The following is a 27,776-nucleotide window of genomic DNA, read 5'->3' on the forward strand; positions in this document are numbered from 1 at the left end:
TTTTCTTCACTTGCAGAATAAGCGTGTATTCCCCTGTATGCTCTGTGCATTCTCTAAGACTTATGCTTTCAAAGGCCAAGAGGTTTGGCTGTAACATGAAATCCTGATTGTTAACCCAATGAAAGAACACTCAATTACAGCCCAGTACAAATCAATAAATGGGGATGTAACACAGTGATGATCAAAAACTGTTATCTAATTGGTTACAAATATTTTAAGATGTTCCCATATGCGTTCTTTCCCTTCCTAATTATCCGCCAGTGTGTTCCTGATCTTAACAACACTGGTTTGGGAAAATACCAAGTGTACAACAGTACAATTTCAACAGCACTCAATAAAACAATAGCTTTGGGGTTGGTAAATCATGAGTGCTGTCTGATTAATTAGAAACTACAGTAATTTGACTTGCATTTGTTTCAACGTGATTACATTAAATCCTCAGCTGCTGCTTCTCTTTAATAATGGTTAATGATAGAGGGCTCACAAATGTATTTTGTCAACTGAAAAACACATAGTTGTGGCAATTTCTCATTTGTGGCACTCATCATTTATACTGTGGCTGTTGATGCAAAGAGATTGCGATGAAAAAGAACAGCACTATCGAGGAGAAAGCTGGAAACAGAAGAGACGGAAAGGGAGACTCAAGAAAAGAGAAGACTGAAAGATATGAAAGTTTAGAAAATGAGAAGAAACAGATTGCGAGAATGAAATGCAGGAGAGAGCAGGAGACAATGGGAAAGGAAAAGAGCAAAAGAGACAGACTCTTAGAAAACGATATTGAAAGAGAAATGAAAACAAACTCGGATGTGGAGAGATCAAGAAAACTAAACTGCTGGGAACTGCTGAGATATTAACTGCTGGGAATATTGGTTATTTGTTTAGTTAGCACACCCAGTGCCAAGGTCAAGAATCGGTTTTCATGGTTTCCCAAACTACAGGGAATTTGAATTTTCAGATTTCATTATTTTATTGTTTGCTTTACATTTGAATACTTGCAGGGTTATGTATTTTGGTTGAAAGTTTGTGCAAAATAGGAATGTTCACCACAAATAACAATAGTATACTTTGCTTTTGGCAATTATTCACGTCTTCTTGTATGTAGGTTGAAATTTCTTTTGGGGGGGGCATTTCTTGAAAATAAACTGCATTTTCTGCAATCAGTCTGGCCGCAGTGGCACTTTTTCACCAGACAACTTTAAGCCATTCAATTTTCAACTGTTTCAACATCACGCTGGCTAAGTTGTTAACACTCTCATGGAGTTAGAGGGTTGTGAGCTGGAGATCCATCACAGACCTAAGCACATTATCTAGGGCAAACTGCGGATGCTGGAAATCCAAAACAAAAACAAAAATACCTGGAAAAACTCAGCAGGTCAGTTGGACTCGAAACGTTAACTGTGTCCCTCTCCGCAGATGCTGCCAGACCTGCTGAGTTTTTCCAGGTATTTTTGTTTTTGATCTAGGGCTTATACCTCAATGTAATACTCAGGGAGTGCTGCATTGTTAGAGGTGCTTCCTTTCACACAAGATAAAAGCAGATGCTTAATCTCTTGGACATTAAAGATCCCGTGGCAATATCCAAAGGCAGGGAGTTGCCCTGGCCAGCTAAACAATACTGCAAACAATTGATGCATTCCCCAAATAACAACAAAGATGGCATGAAGTAATCCAATGATAAGGTGCTAAATTAATCCAACAGACCAGGTATCTCACTGCTGTTGGCTCTCAACTTCATTTAATTTTTGTGGAAAGAGGTAAATCTCCACTAAGTTAAAAAAGCACAAGTGCACTAGCAGTGGAATATTCAAGTAATCTTAGTCAACTTGGACTGCTAGCTCCTTCAGGGAATTCCAGGCTACTTAACATGAGAACAACTTCCATTACAGTAACAAATGTTCTCATATGGCGTGGATTTTTTTTGGAGCTATAGCACTGACTTCATATCCATTCCTCATGACTCATACACTTCCAAAATATTAAGTAGATTTCTGTTCCGTTTGGCTGCATTATTTCCTCAGTCTCCCCTTCCTTTTTCTTTACTCTTAAAGTTAAAATGCTTAATGTATCCATTCTCTGATCTTCCAGGGTTCACCAGTCGAATTACCTCTTCAAAACAGGCTTCTGGTTGGGTGAATGCAGGTTCTAAACACTCGCCATCAGTTTGGATCTGTTAGTGACACTCTCCTCTGAGCCACAAAGTCGTGGATTCACTGCCCAATCACTGAGACAACAATGAAGCTGACACTTCAGTGTAATGCTGAGGCAGCACAACATTACTGGAGGTTCTGTCTTCCAGATGATATATTAATTAGGAACCAAACAGGGCCTGGTTGAAGGCAACTAAAGAAGAAGGTTTAAAGAGCTTGGGATTGTTTACTCTGGAGAAGGGTCAGGGAAGATTCTTAAGGGAATAGCTGAGTTCAACCCTGATACACTCCAGATTGTTTTAAACTGTAGAATAACAGGGCACATACACTAGCTCAGAGGAGGAACGGTGCAAAGAGAGTTTAGCTTTAACTGCTTTATACACAGAATAATGATGTGAACAGACTGCTCAGGGAGGCAGGGGAAATGAATGACTGAGCAATATTAATTGTTGAGACAGTCAGAGGACTGAGTGCCTTTTCTAGTCCTGTGTGTTCTTATATCTTACCAAGGCCCCTGTGATGAACACAGAAGGTCTAATGAACTATTCACAGAAGAAAATTCTCCTGGTGACCTGGCCAACAGGTCTTCTTGCACTTACACTAACAAAAGATGATGAGCTGTTCATTTATCACATCTCCTGTTTGTAAGGCCTTGCCACATACAAATTGGTTTCAAAGAAACAGAAATAACTTTTAAAGTGATTCATTAACTGCAAAGTACATTGGGATGTCCTGAGGCTGTGATAAGTTGCTGTACAAAGACAAGTTTTTTCTTCTCTCAGTCAAGACTGATATCCTTAAAACGCAGTCTAAGTGCTTCAGAATATAAACACAAAAATGCTCAAAATAACAATAATGATTTAAATATGATTCCTTCATCAAGACTAACGAACAAAGGGCATGGTCAGAGCACACAAAAGTCATGGTCTTCCTGGGTGAAGTGTATTCATTAAAAAGTATTCCTGTATTTACTCAAGTATTTTAGAATTTTAATAAACTATAAATTTTTTGTGGTCCACAGAGAATATACACTTGGAAATGTATAAAACTCAGATTACAGAATCACGTTCATTCATCCAAGCTGCTTCTTTTCTAATGGCAACTTGAAAAGTAACACTGGGATTTGGGATTTATACTGATCAGCCACTCAGTGGCCTCTGGCAATAGGATGTGAATAAAAGCTATTCTTCCAGGGACAGATCTTAGTGGACAATGGTTCACAAGCTGCTCTATGTAGTGTGGAATTCCTCTCCAAAGTCAAACACTGGACTGCCCCTCATCTTCCATTGAGAAGGGAAAGATGGTAATGCTCCAACATGACAAATGCTATCAGCAAGGTGAATGAACACCAATTGAGGGAGTCCTGGTCCAAAAATCAGTACTTGCCCTGAGTTATGTAATCTCCTCTCGTCCTGCAACCCTCTGAAATATCTGCACTCCTCTAATTCTTCAGTTACCTAGTCCCCAAGCTCTAGAATATCCTCCATACACCTCTCTACCACGCCTTCCTCCTTTAAGACATATAGGGAAGGATTTTTCCCTCGTTGGGCGGGCTCAGCAGGGGCGAGCGGGAAGCCGACCACCGCCCGAGATCGGGGCTGGACCACGATTTCACACTGGGCGGGCCAAGTAAGGCCCACCCAGTGTGAAACGCAAATGGCAGTGCTCAGTGTTGCCTGTGGGGGGGTGGAGGGGGGGGGGGAGGGGCAGGGGAGAGTGAACACGAACGTCGGGCATGCGTGCGGGTACGCGCTAGAAAAGATGAAGATGTGAAAAATTAAAAATACAGATCTCTGGAATGCTTTTAAACATGTCCCCTCATGTGACTGTCACATGGGGGGGCAGGGGGAGGGGGTGGGGGGGGGGGGGCATGTTAATTAAATTTTAAAATTTTTATTTTATTTCTATTTGCTGTTAGAAACCCCATTCCGCCCATGGATGAGGTTTCCTAAAAAAAATGCAAAGGCTGCTTTTGCCTTTTCACCTGCCCACCAATTGTAAGGTTGGACTGGCAGTGAAAATTTTCTTTAAATTACCTTTTTAATGGCCTTAATAGGCCTTTTAATTGTCGGCGGGCGCGCTGCCGACTCTGGTGCGCGCTCGCCAACCGAAATATCGTGCGAGTGCCCGTTGACGTCAGGATGCTCACCCGAGATAAAAATTCTCCCCATTAAAAACCTACCTCTGTGACCAAGCTTTTGGAATATCTCCTTGGTGTCATATTTTGACTTATAATGCCCCTGTGAAGCACCTTAGGACATTTCATTGTGTTAAAGACATTATATAAATATACTTTATTGTTGTTGTTATGTCTCTCAATTATATATCCCACGTGAAATACAGCTATGATGCTCGAATTCATTGTATTATTTTAAAAAAACCACAGTAACTTGATTGAAAAAATTAGTTGCAGTTACATAAAGATAAATATTTCATATTTGATTTGAAGTTACCTACAAAATATTTAGCACTACTGCACCAGAGTAATAAAAAATAACTAGCAAATATAGAATATTACATCCTTATCTACAGAAAGATTAGACTTGATATAATGGTGGAAAGTACTGCTTTGGCTGATTTTTGTTACCTTGATCTGCAAGAATAGGAGGTACATCTTTAGCAGCTGGTGAAATGCACATAATCTTGTCATCAATCGCCTGACCATTCACCTCTGTCAATCCTCCAAAAGCACAGACAACACCAGCAGAAAGGTCTGGAACATCACTAACTTTCAGAATAAGCTGTAGAAAACAGAATGTGCAGAATTCAGGATCCTCAAAATGAGAGATGACAGGATCGTAAGGGAGAGAAAAAAAATTCTGTTGGTGTTTCCAATGACAGCAGCATTATTCACTCACAGGTTTAATATTGAATATTATTGAGGGAGGCAGTGGCATAGTGGCATTGTTACTGAACTGGTATTCCAGAGGCCCAGTGTAATGCTCTGGGGAGGAGGGGGGGTGGGGGGGTGCTGGGTTCAAATCCGACCAAATGTGAAATTTGAATTCAACAAAAATCTGGTATTAAAAGTCTGATGATGACCATGAAACCATTGTCTAGTGTTGTCCTTTAGGGAAGAAAATCTGCCATCCTACGCGTGACTCCAGACACACAGCAATGTGGTTGCGGTTGACTCTTAAAATGCCCTCTGAGCAAGGGCAATCATGGATGGAAATAAATGCCACTTAGCCGTGAGTGAATAAATAAATAAAAATAGGCTTAAATGCAGGCTCTGTTGCCCCAACCAACGTGCCCAAAGCAGACACTCCTGCTGCACTACAAAGGAGGATTTAAATTATTATTTTTTCATTTCCAATATTCTCTTTTGGGTTTCAGAAAAATTATAATGTGAAGAGTCAGCAAGGGCACAATGGGCTGAATGGCCTCCTTCAGCACTGTAACTGTTCTATGATTCTTGTGCCTGCACTGTCCCAGTGTCAACGTGCACCAGATGTTTTCACATACACCAGTTTTTTTTAAGGTGAAAAAACAATTCCAAGAATATTGGGGGAGGTGGTGGTGGGAGGGAATAACCAGAATGTTCTTTAAAAGAGCCAGTGCAGGCTCTAATGGCCAAACGGCCTCATTCTGCATTGCACTATTCTATGATCTAGCATTTTAAATATTTACACATACTCAACCACTAACTATAGGAATAAAAGGAGTGCATAAACAATTTTTCAACTGTGCTGACAGATTTCTCTCTCTGATGATTAACAGGGCAAAATGATTTAGTCCAATATAAACAATAAACTTGCTGACACATTTGCAAGAAATTCCTCTGCATATTATTTTAATGAACCAATTTAACATAACCCTTCATTAAAATCTCAACGTAATCTTACATTCGTGCTTTAATCCATTCTTTACTAATGTTGCACAACACAATTTCACTCCATTAATGGCTTGCAAGGAGATTAAAAGTACAAATTTGTTCCATCCCTGTCTTGGAAGCCAGCACGTGAGCTACCAACCTTTGAACTCTCAAATTAATTTATATACTACTTTCCAATAGTAACAAACATAGTAAAGGAATCTCACTATCAGTGTCTTTAAAAAATACAATCAGCTAAAAGGAATTGCGATTAGTTTCTTGCTTGTAATGGTTTTTTGAATGCACAAATCGGGTACAAATTGAGGGGAATTACAACAAAATGGAATTAGAGCAAAACAAAAGCAGGACTTAAGGTAATTACAATTCTTTGTAATCATTTAATTTCTGAAAGGTGATGGGAAGGTTCCTTCAACACCATTGGCTTGTTTCGCTCAATGTTTCACTCTGCAATGAAAAATCAACATTCTTTTTCCTGTCTTCTATTAAATCAAAAATCATAATAGCACCGGTTTAGTGGCAAATACTGACCGGTACACTGTGCTCGGACACAGAGATACTGTTTGGCTGGATGCTGAGTTTTACGCACTGTTCGATAGCAGCAGCAAATCGATAGGGTTCTACAGATCGCTCACACTTGTCTCTCCTTGAGCACCTTAAAGAACAGAAAAGAATCAAATTAATCTGGAGATACGGAATAGTTCAAAAGTACCTTGACATCCCCTTACCTGATCAAGGGATGTTTGTGGGAAGTACCCCCAAATAGTAAAGCAGCATTACACTCAGTATGGTCAATAAACTCAGTTTAGATCTTACCGACTCCAAAGTTGATCCGTTTCCCATTTTCAGAGGGACATCAGGAGTCAGGGGCTTTGGAGTCTCAGTTATACTTCAACACAGTTGAGATCACATTCAGCCCCACACTGCTTGCAGTTCCCCTGGGTTTGCAGTGTGCCAGTTCACGAGGCAGGAGGTATTAGTTTAAATTAATTTACCTGGCTGACACATGTGCTGACTTTGACTTAACTGTAGATCGGAGAGAGGTATTTTCAGTGGTCTGGTGTGAACTGCTTTGTTTGCGACGCTGGACAAGGCGAAAAGTGAACTTTTTTTATTCTGCAGCTTTACTCATAGCTGTCCTGTGATTACATGCACCGCCACACAAATTTTTGTATTTAAATTCACCAATTATAACTTCGCCAGGATATACAGAATATCAACAAATTTGATGCTCAACTCGGCCACCATGTGATACCCACTGGCATATACCAACTCACTAACCAAGCAGTTTACATCTTGCATATCAATGGAGAGACCGGTATTTTTTCCTCCACATCATTTATAAATTGCCTTCTGATCTGAATTAGCGGTGACAAATCAAGACTCTGAATTTACAATTCTAATACCACCCAAGCCTTATTGAATATTCACCTAACCTGACTGGAGTACAGGAAATTTCTGTATTATTTAATATTTACTAACCTCCAGGTACTTTACTCCGTTCAGAATTATACAGACATGACCTCCCTTGAATAGTGATGAATTGATTTTTAATTCTGAAAGCTGATTTGGTATTCCCACATAAAGTATTTAGTGCTCTTTACCTGTTCAACCCTCATGAATATTTATCTGTCACCTTCAGCTCCAACCGAGAAATAGGGAAGTACAGCCTGCAATATTTAGCTGATCTTTAACCTAAGCCGACGACAGAGTGAGAAGAGAAACACTGGGAGAAAATGGCAATAATGCTATAATGAACAAATTAGCCCTAGGTTGGCACACACTTTAGTTGCTCATTCTGCACTGGCCTCACTTGTAATGAATTCAAGACTCAATCAGCAGAATATCACATCCACAGTTCACAGTATTTTGTGAATAAAGCACACAGGGAACAAATGTAACTCAAGAGACAAAACTACAATCATTAAAACGATACTGTTTGCTTTAGGAATTCTTGTAATTATAACCATCTGTTCAAGCACGATTTTGTCATACCATGATCTATTTACAAGATGAATCTGCCAACAGATATACACAAAATGAGACCAGTGCCATCAGTGGCTGAGTCCATCATACTGACTGAAAAATGCACATCTTTTAAATAATCTCATGGTCTCTACAGCATCTGCTAAAAGTAATTCACTAATGGGAAGAAATTGTGCTGTGCAATCATAGCATACAAATCTGTTAATTTGCCCAAAGGCAACTGTCACACAACTTCGCCCAAATGTTTCTATGGTAAATTTAAAGACAAATTAAAACAATGTATAGAGAGCATTTTTTCTATGCAAATATTTTCCCTATACTCGTCACTTGGTGATTTTTCACTCTATAATGCTGCAGTAATGATCAAAATAGCTTCCACGCTTCTGTGAGTGTCACGCCATGCTACAGCCAGACTTCAGTTTCCCTAATGAACCTGGAGGGGTGGGGGGGGGAGAGAGGGTGGGAGAGGAGTAGGAGTGGGGGTGGGGGGGCGGAAAGAGGAAAAAAATGATGGATTTCTGGGATAGTTCAGCTTAGCCATGGTCCATTACTAGGGTAGGGCATTGAAGCAAATGGTATAAATGAATTCAAGGCACAAGATGTCACTTCTGAATTGAGTTATTGTGAGAAGGAAGGATTGAACTCAGTTAACAAGAAGCCTAGCCTGGTTGGACCAGTTTCTTTTCCAATTCTTAAAGCTTCCTGTGATATTTTATATTAGACTGAGATACATACAGACATCCTAAGCTTACAGAGGCAATTTTCTTCAAAATTCCATTTATGGATACTTACCTTGAAACTTAATGATCAATTTTATTGAATAAACAAATGCTTCAGATACAGCCATTTGGTGGCGCAGAACTTGAGTATTGCTGAGAAGAGAGACATGCTGTCGAAGCGTTTCGTCTTATACTCATCAGGATAGCTCGCAAGAAGTTACCAACAGTAACAGGGGAACAACAATTTATACTGCATGAGAAGAGAGGGCTGATTAGTTGGCAAATGGACTGACTGGTGGTGGATTACTGTTGATGATTTCTAGCGAACTACCCTGATGAATGTAAGGCAAGAAGCTTTGATAACATGTCTCTTTTTTCAAGCAATACTCAAATGCTTTACACTTCTGTACAAAATTTATTTTCCACTGCTTCAGAGGTGCTAACCCATTTCAATGAATTATTTACTTTAAAATGGGACAACTGAAGAAAGAAATATGATACAAATGTGTAAATCCATTTTAAGCTAGTATCACAATGTAATTTCAAGGCCATTTAATTTGATAACAGCATTGATGCGTTTTATGTAATTAGAGGCTGTTACATATACACTCCTTCCTTGAAGCCCATATGCAGACCATCTTCCCCCTCTGATGATAGCTTTTCAGGGCTGATTCAGAAAGGGAGGCAAAAGCCCAAAGTGCAATGACAGAAAAGCTTCATTCTTAGCTGCACCGGCCCCATACACACAATATCTACACTCATATCAGTGTAAAATAGGTCTTGCAATTTTTCGAAAGTTGAACTGTACCACGACCCCATTTTGAATTCCTTTGATGGCTTTCACTTCATTATATTCTGATTTATTTAAACCCTATCATACAGAAATAATCCAGTCTATGACAGCCCCCATTACATATTTGCCTTCGAGGTACAGAAAGGCTAGTGGTTGGCTGATATGGAATTTATAGAAGAGAGACACAAATTTGACAAGCTGAACACTGGAAAAGGGAAACTGTGCCTCTAATTTATGAAATAGATCCAGTAACAAGCAGAACTGCTGAAAAGGCAAAATTGACTCTTCCACAACAGAATTCAGAAGAAAAAGGTTTCATAAGATATAATTTTGTCCCTGGTGTACTGACAACTTTCCAGCGCACAGAAGCAGCCTCATTATGCCAGCAGTACCTATTTCATAGTAAGAAATCAATGGTGAACTTTCCACAGTATTACGACAATAATGAACTCAGAAGGGGATCTGTAATTAAGCAGTATTGATTGAGATGATATGCATAGCCTTATGTCCAATCTAATACCACGGTGCATTATTCACCATTATTTCATACTCACGGTTCAGAACGCTGTGCTGACTGTAGGAGCAGCGAACTGCTGCGGAGTGCTGCATGTTATTACACACATCTGCTTCACAATAATATGTTGCAAGTTACAATGGTTTACCTTGCGATAAAATCAGAATGGGAAAGAAAAAAATTGACGTGATGCTACTGGGTAAATCTGGCGTGGGGAGTTGGGTTTAAAATGAGTGTAAGGTGGTGCATTGACTCCAGGGGAGGAGACCCATCACTGACCTGCGCTCCATTTGAACACAGTATTGGTGGAATTTCTCATGCTTCAAATTGGCAGCAGGTGGATTCCAATGCTTTCGATCTTTTACCCAGATGGATGAATTCCCTTTGTCTGATGAGATGACACATATGGGAATTGGGTGCTATTAGCAATTTTATGTATTAGTGCCAGCTCCTAGATTGTTCGCCTCCCCCATTAAATTTCTCAGACAACTTAATAGTTTTTACCCACATTAATGTAACAACCCACCAATAGAAATACACCCCAATAGTGTTTAAAGTCAAGCAATAACTGTAATTTTCACTGCTACATTACTCATTATTAAAACCAGCTCTTGCACATATTTATTGACTTGACGGGCCGAGTTGTTACTTACCTGACCTTCCGACAGCAGGGTTATCAAAGTCACAGGCCAACACTGCTCAGAAGCCGAATCGACAGGCTTGGCTTCCAGTCAGGCAGAGAATGGTCAGCGAAGGCCACAAGACCAAGTAAATCTGTAGCAGGTGGAGGTGCCGAGTCTTGAAGGTGGAGTGGGGGTAAAATTTCTGGTGTAGGGGCATGTCAATGTGTCAATCAGGTGGGCTGCTGACCCCCGGGTTCTGTGGGGTGAGGAGGGGGGGTGGTGGCAAAATGAGAGGCTTGTTGCTGGTGCATTTGCATGGTTCATTCTTATCTATCAAATCTTAGCCAGAGCATCACATGCAATGGCTTCTCTTCCCGCTTCCACACCATTACTTATGGTGCCCCCTACCCAAATGTCTATCCTAGGCCCTCTCCTTTCTCTCATCTACATGCTGTCTCTTGGGGAAATCATCCAAAAGCACAGCCTTACTTTTCATGTGTACGCTGATGACAGCCAACTCTATCTCACTAGTACCTCTCTCTCCCAGCTCCTCCTTCTTGCTAAATTATCAAACTGCATATTAGACACTTTCTCCAATTAAATATTGGAAAGTCTGAAGTCATTGTTTTCAGTTCCCACTCCAAATCCATTCCCTAGCTACCGACTCCATCCTTCTCCCTGGTAACTGAGACTAAGCCAGACTGCTTGTAACCTTGGCATCTGATTAGACCCCAAGATGACCCATCAACCACATATCTGCTACATCACTAAGACCACCTATTTCCCCCTCTGTAACACTGCTCCTGCCTCAGCTCATCTGCTGTTGGAACCTTCATTCATGTCTTTAAGCCTCTAAACTTGATGATTCCAAAATGCTCCTGGCTGACTGCCCACATTATATCCTCTGTAAACTTGAAGTCATCCAAAACTCTGCTGCCCATCTCTTTACTTGCACTGTCCTGTTCACCTACCACTCCCCACTGTTCGCTGACCTACACTGGCAACCAATTAAACAACGTCTCGATTTTAAAATTCTCATCCTTGTTTTCAAATCTCTGTAATCTCCTCCAGCCCCACAATCCTCAAAGATATAAATGTTTATCTAATCTGGCCTCCTGAGCGGCCCCAATTTTAACAGCTCTATCATTGATGGCCATGCCTTCAACTGCCTAGGCCTGAAGCTCTGGAATTCGCTCCCTAAACCTCTCTGTCCCTCTACCTCACTTTCTTCCTTTAGGACTTCCTTTAAACCTTTGACCAAGCATTTTGCCAGTTTCCCATGTGGCTCGGTATCCAATGCTGCATTATAACAATCCTGTGAGGTGCTTTGGGACTTTTTATTATGTTAAGGGTGTCAGTGTTGGATGCCGTTGCTGTCATGGTCGTTGCTGGAGGTATATGCTCTGAGATAGGCTAAGAATACTACACCAGAGAGTTTAGTTGCTTGATTGAGTGGGAGAGAGGCTGCTAGCTTCTTTAGTTCAGTCAGCCTTTGTTTTACGCAAACCCAGTTTCAAGGATGGAACCACATCTCCCCAATTCATGATTAACATAGTGAATCCCGACTTCTGCTATGTGAGTGAAATTGTAAATTTACTCCATTTTGCAGACGGAAAATTGTCTGCAGCATAAGTTGCCCAACTGCACCAGAAGGGACCCAATGACAATTGCAATATGTGGCTCACTATGGCATTGCGATGAAACAATAAAAAAGAAAACAAAAAAAACTTACCTCAAGTTTAAATCTGGAGTTCGGAATTCGGAATCTACAGTTCCAGGCGGGCATGCACTGGCCTGGAAATGGCTGCACGTGCACAGTTCGTTGATTTCACCATCCTTAGTCCGGGGACCAGCCCTGCGCACATGTGCAGAAAATAAAGAAGAAAAGTGAAACAGCGCGAAACTGCTGGTCGGGTGACCTGGCGAAGCACCATTGGAGAAAAGGTGTCCAAGGGAGCAGGACCATAGGGAGGAGGACAGGGAGGAGGCCCCAAACAAACAGGACCCCAAACAAGGGAGTGGGGAAGAAACAAGTTCCAGAAGATGGTCCCAGGTAAGGGACAAGAGTAGAGGTCCTGTTAAGTAAGGTTGAGAAAAAGGAGCAGAGCAATAGGTTCCAAATTAAATAAAGCTGTAGGGAGCAGGCTTGAAGCAAAGTGGGGTCGAGAGAAGCCCTGATGGTTCGAGAGGGCAGCTGAAGGATAGTGACTTTGTGCTGTGGGCTCTAAGGGTAAAGGTACCCTTATAGAGCAGTGGTGTTTTGCTTGGCACTGCTAAAATCTGAAATTGTGCTTGGCAGGTGAAGCTTGAGTGTACGTAACGATCCAGGAGAAAAGAATCTCAGAAGACGAGGTTGAAACCTTGGAAGCAAATCCTACTTGAAGATGTCCAAGTGAGAGTGACATGTGGGAGAGAATTCCCAGGCGAGTTCTTCAAGTGTGGGGATTGGAAACCCTCATAAGAAAGGCAGAGTTTCAGTGAGACCCATTGGGTCATGTTGTAACAAGCATCTAGGTGGGTCATTAAGAAATCCATAGAATCTGCTTTGGTCACAACTGTCATTTACTTTGGAGTGTGGAGTGTTTGACCACAGTTCGCCAGTTGGTTCACATGTACCGTATACTTATCCTGGATTTTAGACTACAAGAAAGATATAGTAAATTGTATTATATTTCCAAATTTGTAAGTGTTTATAAAGATACAGCTGGATTGAAGGAATAGTAAATATTTGAATAATTTTCCTTTGTTTGAATTCAGGTCTTTTCAACCTTTCTGTCCTGTGCAATATAGTTCATTTTAAAAAAAATAAATGTTTTATCATGTGTGTTAAAAGGTCATCAGCAGACTCCTGTGAATTTGTTCAGTAACTTACCCCCATCATTTCTTTAAAAAAAAGTTAGGACCCATCAAGCCAGGCTTCACTGTGGGATCTGACTTGTCGAGTTTCAGCTGGGATTGTAACAAGTATGCTGCCATCAAAGAACCATGATGTGGAGGTTGCCTCTCTTCCCAGATGACGCAATTCCAGATGAAATCCTTATGAACCTTGTAGAAGAGCTTCCATAGCCATGACAGATAACCAGAAGTTAGAATGAACACACTCAAGAGAAGATTAATGCCTTCCTAATGGCATCTGAGGGCTGCAGAATGAAATGAATATATTCCTACACCAAGGTGAAGATAATCCCAAAAGTTATTTATTTTTCATAATTCTGATTTACAGAATTAAAGGCTGCTTCATCCCTCTAAAAAATTTGAACACAGACTTTTGTCTTTTTTTTAATTACCAATTTTAAAGACTTCTGTTCCATAATAAATCCCACTCAGGTAGGCACTATGGTACTGATGCTAGTCTCACACTAGTATGAAGAGATAAATAGTTGGCCAGCCTGAATTGCAATGATGGCTGCAACTTGCAGTGTCTTGCATTGCAATCAGCAACAAAATGAGCGTTGCACACCCCCATGATTGGAAACATTCACAGAGCTCTCCGTCTTGGGCTTCTCTTTGTTAATGTTAAGAAGAAATGGGAAGAAGGATTACTTCATCACATTAAAGATTCCAACCTAGGTTCAAGTCGCACAAATAAAAAAACACTAAAAATACTCAGCAGGTCCATCGTCAACTGTAAAGAGAAATGTCAGGTCAACATGGCAGCTTTAACCCTTCATTGAAACACCAATTGTATTTTTCCTTTGTGACTACCAACTGGTTGTGTGTTTTTTCTTAGAATTTTCTGTTTTCAGTTTACATATAAAAGTTGCCCATGAAGTTTCAACGGAACACGTGGGCACTTTGCAAGATGAGTTTGCACTAGGCTGGCATTACACTGAACTCATCATGAGGTCCAAATGGTGGGAGATGACCTGTTGCAAATAGTCTTGCAGCGTCAAGATTCGCTACATTTAGGATTCAGGTCAGGTCCCGGTTCCAGAGTTCCCTCCTGTTTTTATGTCCATGTACGTGTGAAACTACTTTGCATTGACAATGTCAAGGGTGATTTCCACATTTCAATCAGTCATTTTTCAAATGAGAGTGACTTCAATAAGTATATTTTATGTGAATATTTTACATTAGGGCTCACTCCTACAGCTCCTCCTCACTGATCGAGAACTCCAAACCATTCAGAATTGAAAGGACCAACGGACGCCAGTAATAAAGCCATATGTCAAATTTTCCAACTTGTCAGAACTCTACTCTGCTGCAGTAATCCTTCACGCTGTAATGACCCTGCAGAGCAGAATGCTTTGTACTGAGGGAATATTTCTTTTGCAGAGGTAAGCAATTATATTGTCGCAAGAAGACGTTATAATACCACAGTATTCATGAATTGTATTATATTAACTGACAAGTGCATCATGTTAGTCACATAACTAGGATTCTTTAGAAAATGACTTCTGATGTATTCCTGCTTACTAAATTGAGTGTGGAATTTTTATTTTCATCTCAAGGAATTATTAATGAAGGCTTCACCTTTTGAACCTAGTTTCCCTATCTAATATTATAGTTTGTGCATTTAAAATCCATTATGAAAAAAAATTAAAAACAGGTGCACACTCTGATCGCTAACCTTAGAAGGTGGATCAGATACAATCAATTGAACTGTTTGCTTTGGCTGGTTAAAACATTTATGGCCAACAACTAGGTTAGCATATCTTTAAGCCCTAAAGCAGTCTGACACTCCACTCTACCCGATATGTGCTTAGTTTTCTTTTTAAATCAGCTCTCCTTCAGGCAATGCTTCTTTCTGTGATCAAGAAATGTAAGTGGGATTTTCCACTAGATGGGTAATGTTGCTGTGGTGCCAGTTGGAAATTATTCAACGAACTAAGCTGATCATCACTTCCCCAAAGTTACCTTAACGGTTGCTTCCCCCCACCAGCTCACTCCCCCTCACCCTCGGCTCCTGCAAAGAGCCATTTCCTCCCCTCGTCACTATAGGGATGCTTCCCTTATGATTTCTCCCCTGCCCATATCTCCCATGCTGACACATTTCCTGTTGCTCGCTCCCGATCTAGCTGCTGTGCAATTGGCTTCAATGTTGTGCGCTGCAGATGGAAATTCCTGTCTGGGCAAATGCTGTTCCGTATGCTGGGATTCAAGGTGCAGTGAATGGCACAAAAATCCATGCCCAGAGCCAAACAACAGTATCAAAGGCTTACTGGCAAGTTATCTTGGGGCAGTAAATTCCTTGTTGCAGCACAAGCTTTTATTGCAACAGCTGATCAGCCAAGAAAAAAATTGCTCATTCAAACAAAGCTCACACATCTGCCCGTGCCTATGGTTTTGCTCTACTGAAAGAAGTATCAAATTTAATTTCCACACAAGGGGGCTTTGTCTATCCAAAGGGAATTTTTTTTTTGGTGAGTGTTCAGGTCACCCATGAGGTTTAAAAATATAAATTGCTTTCAATTTGACTTTAAAAGGTACTTAGTAACAAAGAACGGCAATCCAGACAATTAACACAGCAAGCTGATGTATCTACCATGCTGCAGGGTAAAAGGTCAACTTTCACTGGTCTCATCATTCCAATTAACATTACCAGAGTAAAGGAAAAGCAAAAGAAGTGGATTCTGGTTACTATTATTACAAATCTGACATCTTCTGCAAGTTCTGCCAGCGGCTTTCTGAAGCCAGTGCTTGGAGACCAACGTAAACCAAATGTTGGTACTACCTCTTCCATATATCACTTTTGAACAAATTCCATCTTTTGTATCCAAAACTTTAAGCTCCTTCTGATCACGGTGAAGCATACTGTCCAATCCAAGAAGATTTTTAAGACATGAAAGAACAAAGTTTGAGGCACAAAGTGAAGCTTATTTTTTTTAAAAATCACAGCGGATTTAATATTCCTTCAAAGTTCATGAAGTCAAGTTGGATATGTACATGAGTTAGCAAGTAGTTTATAAAGGATTTTACATGGCTGCATTAGTGCAGACTATTAGTTGAACAAGGCGACTTAAATATGAACCTGTTATCAGCGCCGCTGGTAGAAATTTAGTCAGTTTAATGTTATATAAATATCCTGCCACTAGATGTCACCAGTATATTTTTCCGAACACCACACAAAACTTGAGCTGACATCTTACCTATAGAAAGTGCAACTGCACAAATCTGTTGGTGTAGCGGAATATGCTTTTATGACCAACTGTTTGAATTTCCATATTGGTAAATAAGATGGTCTTGATATATGCTTTGGAAAATATGGGTGATAACAATCGTCTGGGTGAAGAATGAATCGGAATGACAAATGCTTAAATTCTGAGGTGCGATTCTGTATTTGATATGCTGGCAGCATGGAATTCAGTGACCTAAATTCAACAATTGTTTGATTTATCAATCTTTTGAATGGCACAACAGCATCTTTGTACCACCTTCAATGAATAAATAAAAAAACTTTATTTTTGGGGTCCTTCAGAAATAGAAAATACAATTCCATCTGTTCAATTGTTTATGCTTCATGTTTTATTGCTGAGTGTAATACTTGGCATTATGGTTTCACAGATCATCAAAAAGGAGGAAAAAGACATTCGATTTCCATAAAGCATAAAGCCCTTCACTCGTGAAAAGGCCAAAACATATATATATTTGCGGTAAGCACACAAGAGAAAATGCCTTTAGAAAAATATTAAATATAATCCCAAAAATCTTCAAGTGTGCCGACTCGATTAACTTCGAAAATGCTTGATTTCCATTATGTTTTCATTCTCCAACTTGGGTGCATGCCTTATTCATCATTTCACCATTGCTATTTACTTGCAATGTTGCAGAATTTTTCAGGTTATTATGGAATGACCCTCAGGGCAGAACTATTCACTGCTACTCAATCCTGTCCAGCTATAAATGTCTGCATAAATTTAGGTATCCTGTCTATCTTGCAATAATCTGACATGCTCAACACTTAAAGGGTTTTAGTTTTGAGAAAGATTTTCGATAAGATATATCACTCATCACAAAGCAATTTTTTTTACGCTTTTAACTTGAGATTTTATTTTTCTACTCTTTCTTCCCTGCTCTAACCACATCTTCTTTCCACAGCGAAGCAGCTCACACAGTTGCACACTCTCCAATATGGACGGATATATAAAATCGAAGGGCAGGCCAAAGGGTCAGCTGACCAAACAAGCCTGCCCCACACCATGATGGTGGGATCATCAGCAGCTTTTCATTTCCTTCCAATCTCATTATCAAAGAAAAGTGCAAGGCATTATTTAGAATGTTAGGCAAAGTGACACTATTTTCCTTCACCTACAGATCCACTAACAGATTGATTTTAAAGTTCACATCCTCATGTTCAAATTCCTCCACAGTCTCATCCCTCCCTATATCAGTGGCCTCGTTCAGTCTGATAACCCACCGAGAACTCTGCATTCGTCTAACTCTGGCATTTTGAATCCTGCACTCTCTTCGCCCCAGCCAAATGGGCTTTAGCTAAAAAGACCTTAAACTTCTTCCTCCCTATATGTCTCGGCCTTTATTTCTTCTTTTAAGACCCTCCATAAAACCTACTTAACTTCTTAACCAAGCTTTTGGTCACCCAAGTATCCCATTGTTTGTCTGGATATCAATTTTTGCCTGATTGTGTTCCTGTGAAATTCCTTGGAAAACATACTATATAAATTGCTGTTGTTTCCTGCACTTATATGTATCTTTCAAAAGGCTAACTTACAAAACTGATTAGCAAGGTGACAGACAAAAAGCGTCACACATGTAGTTAGTTTCAGGTTCATTTACTGCTGGAATCAAAATCCTTGAGGGATGCTGATAAACGAAGCCTGAAACGCTTAAGATCATCACACAAAGGGTTAACTAAACTTTACCTTCTAGAGGTCGCCACTTCCTCTCCTCCTGCCATTCTAAGCCACCTAGGAGGTAATTTGTTCCCAGCCAGAAAGTAAGTTTTAAAATAGTTACAAGGAATCAGGTGAAGTTAATTGTTGAAGAACTGGGTAAAAATAGCACTGAACAGAGAAGTCACTTCTGCATGTGATGTGCCACAGAGCTGCTAGAGCGTATTGTTCTAGTTTCTTCAATCACAACCTGTGTATTTAATCTCTAATGAAAGCAAACCATGCTCCCATGGCATGGAATCATATTGACCAGAGATATTCCAGGTGGGATAACTGATTTGTTTCAAGTTAGCTGCGCTCAGCAAGGGTGGCAAGAGGAGATGTGCCACAATTGGTCTCGGCAGTGGTGGTCCAGAGAAAACAAAAAACAACCCAACGTTCTTGTCCAATTTCTTGTGATCCTTGCTGGAAAATTGTGCTCAACACTGATTGCCTCGTGTTTCCGTAACCGGCCACCACTCAGTCCAAGTGCATAGATAAATATCAGCTCGAGCATTGTTAGAGGGCTGACTCTGATGTACTTGAATATGAGTCATGATCTTCAGTGGGTTGGGGGGGGGGGAATAAAGGAACATGGGGGTCGGGGAAAAAAGCTTTAAACCAAGAAAAGCATGTTTCCATGGTTAATAAATAAATGCATCAATGAACAACTGTTTGATACCTACATGTTGTGAAGCACACACCAACCGCAGTGAGGGTCTCCAGAACTTAGACACTTGCTGCATGTCCCGTACTGTTCACATGATTCGACTGGCACCCTTGAGAGCTAAAAAAAGAAAACCAAAATACAAAACATCAGGGTGAGGCACAAATAGAGTGTATTAGTTTGAAACTCTGTTGTGATATGCTAGTAGCCAACTTATCGGAGCATAACAATTGGAGCAAGAGTAGGCCATATGACACCTTAAGCCTGCTTCACCATTCGACAAGGTCATGGCTATTCATGCGTATCAATTCCACTTTCCACTCTCTCCCTATATCCCTTGGTGTCCAAGAATTCTTTGACCTCATTCTTAAATATACTCACTAAGCATCCACAACCTTCTGGAGTAGAGTAATCCAAAAATTCACAGCTCCCTGAGTGAAGAAATTTCTCCTTATCCCAGCCTAAAATGGTCAAACCCTTATCCTGATGCCAAGCCCCCTAGTTCTAGATTCCCAACCAGAGAGAGCAGCCTCTCAGCATCTTCCCAGTAAACTCCTTTGTTTCAAAGGCACTAACCCATTTATTTTAAACATTAATCGACTGGCATCTGGAGTCACATCCTAAACATGAAGAGGATACAATTTTAATTTGCTTTATTAATTGATGGCGTTTGACCAGTAAGCCTAGGTGGATTTTCATTTAGACATTGGTGATCATTAGTGATATTTACCAGTGATAGTGATATGGTTTAGTAACTTGAACATTACCTAAGGCATCTACACAATTTTGAAAGAAACTTCAAAAAAAGCAACTTAAAAGCCCTGGCCTTTCCTGTTTGCACAAATTATTATTCGATGAAAGAAGTTGTTTTGGCATGAATAGGGTTATTTGAGGGCTCTTTCTTTTGCCTATTTGGTGAACCAGATACAAAATGATTCATCCTAAACAAGCTGATCAGGGATCTTGACTGAAAAATATTCAGCACCGAGATGTGCAGGCATTTATATTTCATATGCACATACACTTGCCATTTTTTAAAATGCATGAATAGAGCTCTCATTATTTCCCATTAGAGTTTTTCTCATTCAGACAGCAGATATTCAGGTTTTTTAATTAAGATTTTCGAGGAGCTCAAGAGCAGAATCCCGAAGAAAAATATCGTGGAAGGAATTTTTTGAACAATGCTGGAACCTAAAACTGAAAGTGGAACTAGCCTGCAAAAATGCTTCTTAAACCAGGGCTTAAAGGGGATAAGCAGCAAGATAATTCAGACGAGGAGGAGGACTGCAGTTTCAAGAACCCTTTCGGTTAAGCCGATCATATCAAAACAAGGAGGTTATTTATTTAGAAAACAGGCGCAATGCATATTAAAACATTTGGTGGCTTTTGACCTTTTCTACTACTTTATAACATTCAGCTTCAGACACTCACACAAAGTCATTTAGTTTGACGTTATCCAACACAAAGCATAACCAAACTGTCGGTATAAAAGCCGTAAATAGCAAAGGTTAACCATCAGGCATTGTCACAGAATTATAAGCTACGTATAAAATGTATGTAAAGTGGAATCTAACTATTATGTTGCTTACCTATAGGAGTCACTTCTAAAGAGGTAAAAATAATTTAGAGGGCAGTCTAACGATAAAAGTAGGTGGGGGGGGGGAGGGTGAAGAAGAGAGGAAGGGCTAGGATTTGGGCTGTTTTCTATATGTATCAATAGAGCATCTTCAGAGTATTTGAGAAACAGTTTTTATATATTTGCTCATTGCTTGAAGGATTACATTGCAATATTCATATTAAGTTGCACTTCTAAAGTTCAGTAGCATTCTTAATTATGGAAACCTAACAGGGAGACACACAAAATAATTAATTCGTCAAAGAATTTTTCATGTCTAGCTGAATCTGTGGAGAGTGATGCTTCCACCTGTCCAAATAAAGAACAACTGCAGCCTACTCTCTTAGCACAGCTATTGAAACTCTAGCTAAATCCAACAGCTGAGGCTGGCCAGACTCAATAGCATCAGTGTCCTTCTTCTACAAAAGGAATTTTCACACTGTACAGCTAAAGAAGAGGCAGACATATGCTAAAGAACCATCACCCTGCTGGTGTGGAAAAGTAAGCAAGTGGCCACCACTGCTCGACACTTGGCTACTACATCTGTTTCTACACCCACTCATATCATTACACTGAGCTTTTGGAACAAAGAATGCTCTTGATGACTGCACTGCTGCCATGACTTTTAATAAATGAGAACTATGCACACAATCTGGTTCAGCAATGTGTCATCTAGCTGTGAGAAGGATGTTTATTTTATACCAACAGCAAGCAACAGGTTATAATAATGTCAGAGGATATGACGGTGCACGGCATGATATGTAAAAAGTGGTAGGCTGCAAAACGAACACATCCTACAAAGAATTCTTCCTTTTCTGTTTCCAATTTTGCCTTCCATATTAACTGCTGCAAATTGTGCCGACTACACTTCAGTGATTCATTCCCTTCTGTAACTCCTGTTACTTCTTTCCCAGTCAATGCCATTGCCAGTTTGCCATTGAGCTGTTAACAGTACATGGTATTTCCTTCCTTCCACCTTACCGTTCAAAATGAGGTTGTGTGACATTTTAAGAACTGCTAAGTCAGTAAGGTCATTTTTTCCACAATCCTATTATAAAAAGGTAATTACTAAACAAGCGCCACATTTCCATATTCTCCCCTTCTGCTACCCCCGATAATGTTAATGGGTCTTCTCTGGAGGAAATCTAGATGCATATATTAGTGATCCCCTAATTATAACTGGCCCACATCTTCTAGTTAAGGGATTAAAGCACCGTGCTGCATTATCACCCATTCAACAGCTTCACAACTTTCTGAGTGGTGCAGAAACAGCTGAAGCACCATTCCCCTGACTACTACCACTCGTTTGTACAGAGAGGGTTCTGCCAAGACTAATGAAATTTTCCCTCCAGGAGACATTTCCACGAAAAGTTAATTGTTACTGCAGTTCAAACTTAGGTTCACTCATTGTGCGTCTCATACTTTCACACTGCAGCCACTTAGGGCACATCCATATGTCTTTCCTTTCTCTATAAGGAGGACACTTCCCCCCCCCCACCCCTTTGTAAAGAACAGAAAGACTTACAAGAAGTGTCAACAGGAAACAAAAAGCAATTCTTTGAATTCTGAACATCTCTACTGATCCTCAAACCATTTCAAATCTGTCAAAAGACAGGTCTGAAGGACTACCGGAATACTTCCAAGAACATATTCTGATAGTACAGCACTCTCCATATGGAGAAGTCAACAAAGGAGACATTCCTGGAACTGGCTGTGTTATTAAAAATGGTGATTGAAAGTAGGATTTTGCACCCACATCACAGGCCTAGCTGGACACACATCCATTGTATCAAACATAATATCTTGCCCAATGAAAACATTTTATACATTATCGTAAATTAAAACACAATGCTTGAGATGAATGGTAACACAAGAATAGCTAATGTCCTGTCATACCAGGACAGAAACCAAATATAAACATTGGCATGATATATGTTGCTTATTATTATTCCATACAAAATGCTGCACAGTATATCGATGCAAGTCTTCGCCTGCATTGGCTTATAGACTTGGGCATTTTCCATTTCAAAGAACAACAGAAAAGTCTTCAAAGGCACAGTTTGACAGAGAAACTGAAACACTGGGAGCATTTTCAAAGATGACTCTATTAAAAGGAATTTTCTATCATTCAGAAGGTAATATTCAGCATTTCTGCAAAAAGGCACATTCAAACATTTCATTCCTTACTGGGAGGAACTGTGTGGAATTCAATAGTTGCAAAGGGAATTCAGTGCTCTGGGGATTAGACATGTAGAGTGTTGTGTATTACAGTAATAGGTAGAATGTAACATTACCAAATAAAACATAACCAACAACTGATACTTTAGAAGCCATATACTGAACAACAATAGGAAATAAGTTTGCATTGTTTTTATCAATCATACACATGGCTGACTGTCTGTACCTCTAAATAATTAATTCCAGTGGTTGATGTTTTCATTAGCAAAGGATTGAAATATTTCATTTTAATGTAACTTCTGGGTGAAGTACATAAAGGCGACGGTAATCTGAAGAGAGTGAAGGTCGAAATAATAAAGCAACTGGTCCTGTTGCAGAGGAATGAGCAGGACTGCCCTCACAAAGGAGATAAAACCATTCAGGCCAACTCCCAGCTGAAGCAAGGGAGGAATGATTGCAATAAATTGGAAAGTACCAAGTAGAATCGTGTCCTTATTCCCTTGAAAAAAAATCTTTTTTTTTAAATGACAAGGATTTTACAATGTAATTGCTTGCAATTGGCAGCACAATCCATCACATGGTTGCACTCTCCAAGTCGATTTAACTATCAATCTCTTACTGTACCTCCATCAGAATCACTGAAAGTGGATTTGACTATTTGAAATGATTAGAAGTGGGAATGCTTCCCTGGTTAAATGAAAATTAGCAGTCCTGATTCTTTACATACGTATATACATGCATGCAAGTGGAAATGATTAGAAATCCCTCATCAAGTGACAGCGTAGCATATTAAAACTGTATGTGCCCGAGATTAACGGTTATAATCTCAACAAAATAAGATGCATTGTATTGTATCTCATGCATTTTGTATTACAAAATAAATAAACCAAGCTTTGGAGGTGTTAATGTGCATCACTGCAGGCTTTGACTGCAACTGAAATTCGTGACCAGGAAAATTATATTAGTTATAATCATCAATAAGATCATACAAGTCTTACAGAAACATATTTTCTGCCCAGGGCAAAATAGCAATTTTCACGTGTTTTTCTTAAGCACAGCTAGAATTTATTTGTATAACAGAATTTTACATAAACACCCACAAACTGATAGGACTAAAATATTTCAGCAACTTTAACAGAACACCAATTATACCTAAGGTTACTAAAATAAAATTTCAATTTGAAACACTTTTAAACTGGTGGTTGCCGTGGCAACTGTTGAACTTTCATCACAGCAGCAATCTGCAGGGCAGCCCATAAAACAGCTAACTCCATTAGAAGTACTTAGTTCACACAGGTCAAACAGCGAATGTGTTTCCAACACTTTTGGGTATCATGGAATTCGACTCATCTGCTTTTATAATTAAAGATATTAATCCCACTGACGATTTGGAGAGGAAAACAGAGTTTCCATTAAATATATTTCTGCGATTAGAGGCAGGGTGGATGGATAACAACCAGGCATCGACAATAACAAAGATTGGGTACTATTAGTAGGATTATGGCTTTCAGGATCTGGAGAAGTTCAATCTAGAATGGCTAAATTCCACGGTAAATCTATTTGGAAAAACATTATTATTGGCTATCCCTCTTTGCTTGCGAGGATGATCGTCTACCATGAGTCCGAAGATGACTGATGAGGCAGTTTCAGGATCAGCAGACTTTATGGCATGTAGGGAATTTCTTGTAATGAGGGTTGTCTAGCTGTATACCATCAGTTCAGGTCATGGCATGTTTTCTTCGCCGCTCTCGCTTCTCCTCTTCATTTTGTCGTTGTTGGGTCTCAAAATGCTGGATCCTTCTCATAGCCATCTGGTTTGGTCCAAGGCGATGGTCGCCCAGGAGTTGATGTCAATGTAGCATTTCTTTTTGTTGGTTTCAGCATATCCTTGAAGTGCTTCGACTGCCCCCCAACCTCCCCCCGCCCCCCCCCCCGGGTGTGTCTGTCCTGATTGAGCCAGGAGAAGACAACCCACTTTGGCAGCCTGATATCTGACATCAAAAGTAAATGACCAACAACAAAGCTGATGGTGGATGATCACAACCTTGATACTTGTGGTGCCTAATTCTGAGAGGACACTGATGTTGGTGTGTCTGTCCTCCCACTTAATATGAGATCTTCCACAAGCTGCATTGATGGTATGACTCCCGTGCTTTGAGATGCCTCCTGGGCATTGTCCATGTTTCAGCCCCATACAGTAAGAAAGGGATCACGGTCGCGTGGTAGGCCAAGAGCTTGGTTTCAGTTTTGATGTTGTGATCTTCAAACTCACGCTTCCTCAGGTGGCCAAAGGCTGCACCAGTAGATTTCAGGTGATGCTGGATTTCTTTGTCAATGTCAGCCTTCTGTGAAAGATAACTTCCATGGCACTGGAAGTGTTCCACATTTTCCAGGCAGTCATCATGAATCCTGATCAATGGGACTGAGGCGTGTGCAGTTGGAGTTTGCTGATGGAGGACTTTGGTCTTCTGAATATTGAGTGTAAGTCTCATCTTCTCTTATGCCTCAGTAAATAAGTCGACTATTCTCCAGAGATCCATTTCCAACGCAGCACTTACTGCAGCATCATCAGTGTATTGGAGATCAATGACTGAGGTTGGGGTGGTCTTAATTTAATGTCCATTCAATAAATAAGCTGTACTCCAGCAGGGAGCTTGACTCCAGTGTTACGACCCAACCCCAGGTCAGGTTTCCCACAGTTGCTGATCCAGGTGAGACCCTTCAATTTGTCACCATCTGGCCAGGACACCCCCAAATTGTTATGCCCTGGGTGAGGAGGGATGAACTGGCTCCCTCTCTTTATTCAGCCTTTATCAACCCTTCTGTTGGTCATAACAAGATTTAATCTAAAAGGGATCCCTTTCACGGAGACCTTTTTCCCAGACCCAATCATTTTGGCATTGAAGGAGCCAATTTGATCAGACTTTCTTGAGTTAAAGGTAAGAGTAAGTGAATGCATACAGAACAGATCTTGACTCGTGGGGAGTAGATGATTGAGCATTGCGGCCATTGCGATTTGAGGTTTGAGTAGAGTCGACTCCGGTAGATGAATAGCCGGATTCGAGGTTCCAGTGGAATTGAATTGAGTAGAGAGGGATAGAGATCGGGATATCTGCAAAATGGCAATTTGCAGGGGTACTGTAGTGGCTGTTACTTCTGAGTCAAACTTCCAGCACTTGCACTCTCTCTCTTTCAGGCCACCCACCAACAGATACCGGCCAGCTTTCCAACTCACTTTTAACCCCTTCCATGTACACTCCAAGTGGGGAGCAAATTCACAAATCTGCCTGGGCATTGCTCATAGGGTTTCTTGATGAGATGACGCTTATCTCCCATTATGCCCCATTGTCTCTACCGGAGGGAGCGATTAGTTTCAGGGTGCCTTTAGAAGTACCTTATCTGGCAACAGGGTGGGGTTCCATTATCACTTAGGGAGTCACCCTGCAGCATTACAGCCAGCGGCTCATGTGCATTTTTTAAAAACTCTGGTCTTATTTTTTAAAGTCCAATATTTCTGGATACAATTCGATGTTTTTCCTTCATTGTCATGACACTTGTCAGGCGGAGAATGGCAGCCAGGAAGATCGAGAAGGGAGCTGGAGCAATGACACAATCTTGTTTGGCTCCTGTCTTAACCTCAAAAGGGTCTGTAATTGATCAGTTGTTAAGCATCACCACTCGCATCTCATCGTGAAGCAGGTAAAGAATGGTAACGAATTTTGGAGGATATCTATACTTCAGCGGAATCTTCTAGAGTCATGATTTACAGAGATGAAGGCCCTTGAGCACTTGGGCCATAAATGGACAGGCTTTGGGGCATCAGGAGGTGAGTTACTCACCACATAAATCAATCAAGTGCTGGTGCTTGGACCGTGGGTGTTGCTATGTAATTTTGGATGTGTTCTTTTGGTGGAACAGGGTATTGGTGATGATAAGCCCGAGTTCTGCGGATTTGGTAAAGAGAAGAATGCTGTTGGAGTTAACATTTCCAATTCCTTCCCTGCCAATAGTTCCATTCTAGAGACTGGAATCTCTGCCAACTCTGGTGCTGAAGGCTCTGGAAAGAATAAGCCTGTCTCTCCTTCAGAACCCCTTTTTAAAGTTTGGCATAGAAATCTTCCTTGGTTTTGTCATCGGTATCCAGAGTTGGGACATATTCAGGCACGTTTCCAAGGTGTGCAAACGATGTAGCACTGGAATATCTACATTTTTCAGAAACCACAAATCCTATAATTTGTTACATAAACTAAGTTTGCATCCCCTCGAATATAACGGATTAAGCAGTTGAGGTGTTTAAGATGATTAAAGGGCATGATACAGTAAACAGACGGAAACTACTTCCTCTGGGAGTGAGTCCAGAACATAATTTTAAAATTAGAGCTGGGCCATTCAGAATCTTACATTTCAATAAAATCACCTCATTCTTCTAAACTTCAATGAGTATTAGCCCAACCTTTTCTCATAAGACAAACCCTTCTACCTAGGAATCAGTCTAGTGAACCTTCTCTGAACTGCTTCCAATGCAAGTATATCCCTCCTTAAGTAAGGAGACCAAAGCTGTACACTGTACTCTTGATGTGGTCTCACCTGTGCAGTTGGAGAAAGATTTCCCTCCTTTCATACTCCATCCCCCTTGCAACAAAGGCCAGTGTACCATTTGCCTATTACTTGCTGTACCTGCGTGCTAAATTTTTGTGATTCATGTGTAAGGACACCCAATCGCTCTGTACTGCAGAATTCTTCAATCTCTCTCCATTTAAATAATATTTTGCTTTTCTATTCTTCCTGCCAAATTGGACAGTTCACAATTTCCCATATTATACTCCATCTGCCCAATTTTTGCCCACTTACTTATTTAACCTATCTATGTCCA

At 40.4% G+C, this 27,776-nt stretch overlaps 1 protein-coding gene across 2 annotated transcripts in view; it reads right to left on the reverse strand.

The window, feature by feature from the left end:
* LOC144683516 (plexin-A2-like) overlaps window positions 1-27,776 on the reverse strand; it is a 393,900-nt gene that overhangs the window by 166,066 nt on the left and 200,058 nt on the right. For both annotated transcript variants that reach the window (XM_078546585.1, XM_078546586.1), the window contains exons 5-7: window positions 19,130-19,230; window positions 6,511-6,634; window positions 4,735-4,888 (exon numbers count right to left, since the gene is read on the reverse strand). In XM_078546585.1, coding sequence (XP_078402711.1) covers window positions 4,735-4,888; window positions 6,511-6,634; window positions 19,130-19,230 — 379 coding nt within the window. The remainder of the gene's footprint in view (window positions 1-4,734; window positions 4,889-6,510; window positions 6,635-19,129; window positions 19,231-27,776) is intronic.

The sequence above is a fragment of the Cetorhinus maximus genome, chromosome 8 (genome assembly GCF_964194155.1).
Source record: "Cetorhinus maximus chromosome 8, sCetMax3.hap1.1, whole genome shotgun sequence".
NCBI lineage: Eukaryota > Metazoa > Chordata > Chondrichthyes > Lamniformes > Cetorhinidae > Cetorhinus > Cetorhinus maximus.